Genomic DNA, 9106 nt, shown 5'->3' with positions numbered 1-9106 from the left:
ACAAAACTGACCTTTCTGCTGCTACCATAGAAATAAACTGAAAATCCTATATCAAAATAAGATTACCAGTCACAAGCAACATCAAAGATAGACATGTTTATGATTCTAGTGATCTTGGTTCAATCCAATTGCTACATACATTTGAGATTATCCATTTAGCAAATAAATTTTCCTAATTTCCGTATTATAAAGGCAACACATGCTGATTAGCGTTGTAAATGGCAATTTAATTTAGGATCATCACAGATAGAAACAGATTGCTTTTGCATACATTGTGATGCTTTTATCAGTTGGCCAAAATTTGCTAGCGAGTTTTCAGCTTTATTGATTAGGTATTCCTAAAGCATGTGTTGCAAATCAGGATGAGTGTTTAGATTTTGCAGGCATAAAAAAGAACTACATAGATTAAAGTTAACAATAACGTGGGCACGCACGCTGAGTCTAGTGGCAAACCATGGGAGTTTATTAACACTGACCCATGATTGAACTCTGACCTGGTTCCCCAATAGTGGCCTCCTCCTTCTGGGTACTCTAAACCCCAAAAAACAAACGCTTACAAACCTGCAGATGAAAACATGATTCTGACGCTATTTCACAGTACAGCATAGTATATAATTCAGTTCTCAGTCTGACAATTTTGTGACATTCATTTTTTGGTGCTTGCCAAAGGACTGCTTCTATAGAAATTCTCCTGGTTAAGAATAATATTTGTTCCCCAAAGGCATCCTATCATATCCAATTACAAAACTGCCATTTTCAAGTAACGTTGATTATTTGCCTTTTGTACATCCAAGTTATTTAGATGTGATTGGAAAACATGTCCTGAAAGAGCATTCACATCTGTACCGTCATGGAAAAATCTTGTGGTTGTTGGGAAGATTCATTTATAAATTTATTGCTCTATGTTTTGTGGTTATGGGATAAACTAGCAATGCATTTATTACATTCTCACAAAAACAGCCACATTATTCCATGAAGGGAGTTATGGACAAGGCATCTTGCTTGTATAAATTGAGGAAACTGCAACTTTTTAAGGCTGAAATTTACCTTTTGTACATCCAAGTTAATCGGACAATATCTGAGAACATGCATGGAGAAGCATTCACCGTTTGTAGTTACTGCTATGGGAAATGGTTATCAGGAATTTTTTTAATAAAGCTATTGCTTTATACTTTGTGGCTATGGGATAAATCTAGCAATTAATTTACTAAATTATTACCAAAATAACAACATTATTATGTTAAGAAAGTTGTGAATCACTGAGAATTAAAACAAATGCATGTCTTTCCATAGAAAATATATTTTCAATGGCAACAGATGCGTGTAACATTCCAAGTCACATTTCCTTCAGAATACTAACATGTGCAACCCAGTGGTTTAATAATCTTGAAAATACATAACCACAAGGCTCTTTACATATCTCTTTTCAGACATACTATTTTTTTCTGTACATCTAACTCTACATAAATGAGAACTTAACACGCCTCATTTCATATCAGCTAGTAGAATTGTTAATATTGTCATGATCTTCGATAATACGACCTGTCAAATATGATTTCACACTGTGTCATAGGTTATCTTTTCTTCAAGGAAAATCTGATCATGCTGTGGTTAGAGTCTAGAATCCTTCAATGTAGACAGAAGAAAGAGAAGAGATTATATTAACTTCATATTTGTGCTCATATGCTGGATAGATTAAATGTTCCATCTCTATCACGAATATATCATACATGTGACAACAGTTACGTTGAGGTAACAGGGTGAATCTCTATTTTGCAACCATCACACACATATATAAGAAATGGTTAAGAAGCGATCAAAATTGCTTTTCAAACTTCAAAAATAGTTTTCTTATTTATCCATGGAGCTTGTTAGGAAATTTTATGTTTTAATTTACATCCTCTAAGTCAAGGGGAGGTTTTTTGTTCATATCATCCTGGCTTCCTTTTTCTGCATCTTCAAAGCATTCCTCAAGCTTGGTTCTAATTGAACCCCTCAAAAGTGAAGCTCGAGCAGGTTCAAACCACTTTCGGCCTAACTGACAAATCAAGAATGTGATTCAGCACAAGAAAAAATTGAAGAGTTTAAATATTTTGTACGAAACCTCCAATCATAAGAAGACCTCTTTAAAAAGCATGCTTTTCTCACCCTATCCAAATCTGTCTTTCTGAGTCTTGGTGGGGCATTCTTAATGAAATGCTCCATGAAGAACAGAACAAATAATCCACAATCATAATCATTTTGCTGCTGAGGAACCTGGAAAAAAAAAATGAAAAAAACACCCTAGAATTGAGTATCAATTTAACACCAGAACTCTAGTTATTGCAAGGGAAATAATCGCATGTGTCACACTACAGGATTAGATTAACAAACACATCAAGATCACTATTATACAATCAAGTATCATATTATGTGATCATAGAAACAGCACAAAAATGGTTGACAAGTATTACTGCACAATTTGCATGATCCTGGAAACAACATATCTTACAGGACCATTAAAAAGCCGCATAGCATCTTAAAAAATATCTATGCCCACTAAGGATGAATTTCATACAAGAACCAAACATGGGATGTCTCTGACACATTTTTGATTATAAAGGAATGACTCTTGTAAAATACCACAGCTAAAAGTGTTCCCTAATTACCATCAAATAATTAGATGATTGATAATCTCTTCAAATTTGTTTTTTGGCTTTCCCAAAAACTAATAGATTTCCCAATATATGTCAATGCCAGTAAGTTGCACTTTGTTATTCCCACTCTCCACATTGGAATAATTATCTTAGAAGTTATTAAATATAGTACAAGATCTAACATATGTATAACTTGACTTATTTGTGTATCATTTTTAAAGGCCTACAATAGCCAAAGAGAAAAGTTAAAACAAATGTTGCTGGTTCTAGTTTAGATTTGGATTCGAATTCACGGGTTCAATTGATGGATTCAGCAGAAAAAAATAATTGGCTGGTAAGCTTTGTTTTAGGTTTTGTCCACGCAAAGAATATAAAAATCATAAATATATAATTGTTTTAGCTAAACAGGAATTGGACAACCACAGAACATGCATATAATCATTAATTAAACATAACAACCATAAAAATACTCCTTTGATATAAATTCGTCAAACTGGAATGTCATGATAGACATTTATTGTTCACTATTGAACCTTTAAGTTTCTACTAGTTTTCATTACTTTAATATTGATTAAGGTCACAGACTGTATTAAATGATTAACCTCTTAATTTCATTTGAAATTATATTACAATATAGGTAATCGCAAGTGTTTGACTACATTAATGATTAATCCAAGTATTATGTAAGATACTAATATAAAACAATAAAATGTTCATGGGGATTCATCGCAACCCCCCAACCCCCCCCCAAAAATGAATTCCCATGTTACTAGTGTTGTTTGTAATTAGGGATGGCGGATTCCAATTGCCTTGGGCAACATTGGAAACCGCCTAAGGGGGCCAGCCCCTTCTCCAACGTGTAGGGCGAGGCCTTATACCTCTCGGCTTCTCCTAAAGTCTACATGCTACACTCAAGCCCAACACGCCATCATGATAGGGCCAACCCTATCCATTTCGCATTAAATAAATTAAATAAATTAAAAGGTTTTAATTTACAAGGCAAGCCGACATATTTAGGGGTATTGCTCCTCATATAAATAAGAATATACCTCACATCACAATTCAATCATTCAGTTTTAATAAAAGCGAAATATATACATATCTGCTCATGTAAAGGTTGAGGTAGCGATTACATATATCATCAGCAAACATCTTCATGTTCAGCGAATTACACTTAGAAGGCAGCAGATCAACATTAAAAGCCAGCGAACCCTTGTTGATGCACAGCGAACTCCATTGAAGGCTCAGCAAACCCTATAGAAGGACTGTGAACCAGTTTAAAGGTGCAGCGAACCCTTGTTGATGCACAGCCAACCAGTTTAGAAGGACTGCAAATCATGATCTCTGTCAGTAAGCTAATCTTGTAGACTGCTCTGCCATCCTTCTTGTGACAGCAACATCTGTACTCCAGATAAGTGTGTAATCATCATATGAATCTAATCCATAATCAGATCTGAGGATCTTTTCTGGCTCGGTTTTTCCGACTAGGAGGTTTTCCCAGGGTAACTGTGTCTTGTCCTTATTCATTTTCTTTCTTTGCTATATGCTTAAATCTGGAAAACTATAAATCTCTAATCTAATTAATATAGTTAGAAACAAATTCTGATTTTTCTGAGTTTTATTTAATCTGAAAGTGTTAAAATCAACAACTAGGACGGGGTCATCTCCGGGATGTGGGGGCATGGAGATGAACCCCGCCATTTCATCACTACCACCAAGTTTTGGGGATGGTTACGAGACACCCCACTCTCTCATAGGACACATTGGACTCCTAGGGGCTAGGGGTCTGTCAAATATCACAAAACTGCCTAGGCATCCCCACAATGCACATGAAAAGTTATTTAAAAAAAATCAACTTTTTTCAAAGTGTGTGCCCTAAGCCTTAACAGTAATGGCCTACGGGCTCAACCCAAATGCTAAACACTCACAACAAACTTACAAATAGGCATATAAGCTTCATTCCAACTCACTCCAAACTTGCAATAGTAGAGTTGAAAGTTGCAATAGCAAGTTGTAAGACAGAGTGAAAGCATTTTGATTGAGGAAGAACAAGAGGAAAAGCAAGAGGAAGAGTGATGCTAATCCGCCATTGAATCAAAGGATTCAAAGTATTATTCAAGCCTCTAGGTGGGATTCCTTCACCATTGTCTTCATTTTAAATTTGTTTGTTTGATTTAAATTTGATTAACTAATTAGAGTAAATTACTAATTTTAGTTGACAAATTTAGTAATTACTTAGATGTTTACAATTTACATTGTTGCAAATTTTGGTTTAAAATTTGGAATTCATTATTTAGTTTGGTAAATGAATAATGACCAAATATTTTAATTTTTAAAAGTTTATAACAAGCTGCGATATTTTTTTTTTTAATTTTCAGACGTAAAATTTTTTCATTTTGTCAAATTACAATTATAATTTTTATATATCCTTTGCTTTTGTGCTTCTAGTGACTTGAAGTAAGAAAAACAAAAGTGAAATCCTTGTTTTTGATATTAAAAGCAGCATAACAAGGGTGTTGTCCCTATAACATCCACATCCCAAACGCGTCCAAAAACAACAGCAAAATTACAGCAACCAACCAGCAATAGCTATAGTCACAACAAAACTACAGCAACCAACTAGTAACAGCTATAAACATAGTAGTTCGAAAGCATTAAACATAACCAACCAGAGAATAACCAGAGTCCTGAACATTAGCTAACATAAAACATACTATAATAACCTAATAAGTTTATCAAAGGAGCCAAGCTCCAATAAACAAGAATAGCTAAAAAGAAGGCCCCTATGACACTAAGCATTACTAGACTTCTTGACACCCTAGCCTGCTTGCAACAAGACATTGTTCCAATCCTCGGTCAGGAACTTAAAAATCTCCTTGTGAATGCCATCTTCACCCGCAACATCGCCAAGCACCTTGTCCTACATTAAACAAAGTGAAGTCGTCGAACTGTGCATAGCTCGGAGGCTGAATCTACATATGCTGCCCATCTTCGTTTCCAGCTCAAGGATTTTGTCCTTCAGCGTACACAGTTCCTCCCCCATTTCCTTCAACTCTTTGTCGTCGCTCTGACATCCCATGCAACTCTCACCCATAGCATTCATCTTCACATCCTCCTCCATGGCAACCTCTTCCAATCTTTCATCCCCAATTGGGTTCCCCTATTCAATCTAGCTGTTATTAACCGACTTCTCTAGGTTCTCATCCAAATTCTCCCCACCACCATTAGCATTCCCCTCAACCTCTTTTTTGTCATACTCTTTCCCCTGTTCTCCTTCCTCTTCTTTCAAGCCATAATCAACAAGCTTTAATCTTTTACCCTTCCTGGAATCATGGGAGGCCAATCTATTTGACCTTCTTCTACCTTCATTCCTATTGCTCTCCCTTTCATCCTCTTCCTCCTTACTGGCTCTTGTTCTTTCCTTTCTTCTTGCTTGTCGAGGGCTTTTGGGTTTTGGGCACATCAATTTTTGTAATTACCACTGAGGTGGAGGGAGTTCTAGGGGAAGCAATGAAAGCACCCTTGAGTTGTCAAATGCAATGTTTGGTCCAAATACTAGGTGCACCAATTAACAAGGAGGAAGCACTTGAGGCAGGGGCTTCCATAACCACGATATTCCTAGGCGGACACAGGGCCAAATGAAACAAATACAGTCTATAAAACAAGCCTTTGTGCAAGGGCACTGGCTTTTTGTCTTGGTTTTTAGGGTCTAGGGATTCTTTGACAAAGTGTTCCAAGTAGTGAAACAGACAGAAGGGGAAAGAGATGGTGTCATGGTTCCTAAAATGATTTAGGAGCGGCATATGGTAAAAGTAGTAAACTTTACGACGACCTTCCAAAGTAAAATATTTCATAATCATCAAGCATACCATTTTCCAGTGGTCGGGTAGCTCCTCTCTCACATATCCACCTTCCAGCTTCACAGGGACTTCATTCCCATGAAAGAACCGATTAAGACTTTCACTATTCGTCACATGACTAGTTCTCTTCCACTTCCTGCCTTCCATGGAGAGGCCAGTCGCTCGCACAATCGCTCCCTCATTGACTTCAAACGAAATTCCTCCAACAGTGACTCTCCTATTAACCTAGGAGGTAGCAAATTGCATCGATAGTTCTTCATCAAACCCATGCATTAGTTCAAGGTACCCATCAACCCCTCCTTCCCTAAAAATGTGCCATAAAATTTCTATATTCTTGAACTCATCTGGCTTATTGGGCTCAGTCCGCACACAATCTCCCCCCACTTTGTGAGTAGTATGAAAGTTTCGCGAAGAAACCAGAGAAACACTAGAGAAATTTGTGAAAGTCTTTCTAGAAATATCATAGTAAATGTGAAGGCAAGTCTTGTGTAGTCCGACGGAATCATAAATGCGCCTGTATCTTCCCGTAATCCCTCACGCGTGCCAACATCACAACATGCAATAAGAAGTGATAACGGAATTGAAGTTTGTAGGCCTTCTTTCCCTAGGGATTAACTTGTCATCATTACTCCAACTCCCACACGGCTCGCTACAATTATGCCAAAACATCATATCATAGCAAAATAAAAGAGACACAAGACACAAAAGGTGGGCCCCACTCTAGGTCAGTGCATACGGGTTGCCAATTCCTGCATGACTATACCACCTCCGCCAAGAAGTACACCTCGGCTGATTTCACATCATCCAAAGCCTGCTTCTCTTCATGTTCAAATTTTCCCGCCATCAATACTCAAACTTGCAACTCCCATCCCAAATTGATAGGTGTTGCAGAAGCCAGTTCCCCAAGAGATGGAAGTTATCCATTAGACTCCACTACCAAGGACTCTTCATGCAGGAGTATTTGAACATTATTGGGGAGGGCATCCTTCCTCCTCCAGCATCTCCATCCTTCAGTTTGGAAGCCAAGCGCTGCCAAGGCATCCACAACCCTATTGCCCTCCCTATTGATATGACCAATTTCAAAGTGCTCTAGCCCTAGTAGAAACTTGTGGACGTCTTCGATTATCCCTTCAATGGACCAGTTAGTCTTACTCAATCCCTTAATTGCACCAATTATGAGTTTGGAATCACCTTCAATGACTAAGGTCTTCAATCCAATTGAGAGAGCAACTTTGAGTCCCCAAAGCAAGGCCATCCCTTTAGCTTGGTGTTGTGACGTTTTCACACATCGCCCCATTGCAAATGGGGACCCATGTTTTTTGCTTTTTAGGGTTTGTTTTCTAGGTCTTTTAGGGTTTTGTCAGTTGGCCTTTGCATTTTTGAGTGTTGTCGGGGAGATCAATAGGATAGTAGGTCCTGCTGGAGTGAAGTTCTGATCCTGAAATTTGGCTAAGTCTGAAAGTCCTGATCCTGAAATTTGACTAAGTCTGGAAACTAAAAAACCTCAAAAAACTAGATTTTGCAATATAACTCCTGGAGGTCTGAAACCACTCTCAAACATCCTGAAAGTATATATGGAATATAACTTAAAGTATAATGTCACTTATACTTAAATGTTATATTCCATAAAAATTATCCTGATAAAGAGTTCACCAAGTCAAATTTCGCTCCTGTCCTTCACTTAGGATCCAGAGCGCATAGCGCTCCTGTCCCTCTCAGGAGGACCAAGGCAAAAGCGCTCCTGTCCCTCACCAAGGGTCTAGGGCGAAAAGGCTTATTTGAGTCATTCCTGGCCTTGTTTGGTCAAATTGAAACATCAAAGGCCTAGTGAAGGACGAAATGAACATGATAAAGCATCCAGACTTGATCAAAAACGATGAAATGATGAAGTTTTTGCCTACAAGGACAAAAGTGCTCCTGTCCCTCACTGAAGGACTAGAGCGCTTTTCTTTATATGCATAATTTTAGACCTTTATTCGACATTAACTTCTATTCATAGCATGAAATAAGATGAAATCTTCCCTAGCAAAGGAATTTCGGGGTGAAAAGTGAGACAATTTGGCTTAGAAGGCAAAAAGTGCTCCTGTCCCTCACTGAAGGACCGGAGCACTGAATTTCAAATTCGCACTATCTTTGCAAGGTTAAGGTGATTTTATGATTTGAAGAGGTTAAGGGAAGCATGTTTTGTCCATTGAATATAATTTAAGCAGTTCACAAAGGAGTAAATCAACCCAAATGACAAAAAGTGCTCCTGTCCCTCACTGAAGGACCAGAGCGCTTTTTATGAAAACAACAAATTCCCTTCGAGATTATGCTAAGGCAAAGTTGTGTGAGATGGGAAGGATCATCTAAAGCATAGTGAACAAAGGTTTGACTTCAAAAAATTGAGAATCCTAACCCAAAAGTGAAAAAGTGCTCCTGTCCCTCACTGAGGGACCAGGGCGAAAATGTCCTAAGGCACGTTCCTTCTAAAGATCAAGTGAATTAAACACAAGACTCCAATCAAAAATGCCATTTTAAAATGCCTAGATGAAGTTTTGAACGTGAAAATGAGGAATGCAAGGCCTAGATTGAGAAAAGTCCTCCTGTCCCCCTCCAAGGGACCAGAGC

General features: G+C 37.8%; 1 protein-coding gene across 2 annotated transcripts in view; it reads right to left on the bottom strand.

Annotated features, from left to right (window-relative positions):
• Positions 1 to 1634: 1634 nt before the first annotated feature.
• Positions 1635 to 9106, bottom strand: part of LOC131070457 (ubiquitin-like-specific protease 1D) — a 208061-nt gene continuing 200589 nt past the window's right edge. The window contains exons 13-14 of one of the 2 annotated variants that reach the window (XM_058006014.1): positions 2149 to 2256; positions 1635 to 2038 (exon numbers count right to left, since the gene is read on the bottom strand). In XM_058006014.1, coding sequence (XP_057861997.1) covers positions 1889 to 2038; positions 2149 to 2256 — 258 coding nt within the window. In that variant the 3' untranslated portion in view covers positions 1635 to 1888. The remainder of the gene's footprint in view (positions 2039 to 2148; positions 2257 to 9106) is intronic. The other variant, XM_058006015.1, reaches the window with a different exon arrangement.

Source organism: Cryptomeria japonica, chromosome 3, assembly GCF_030272615.1.
Source record: "Cryptomeria japonica chromosome 3, Sugi_1.0, whole genome shotgun sequence".
Lineage (NCBI taxonomy): Eukaryota > Viridiplantae > Streptophyta > Pinopsida > Cupressales > Cupressaceae > Cryptomeria > Cryptomeria japonica.
The sequence above is the reverse complement of the archived record's forward strand: the minus strand, read 5'-3'. Positions and strand labels throughout refer to the sequence as shown.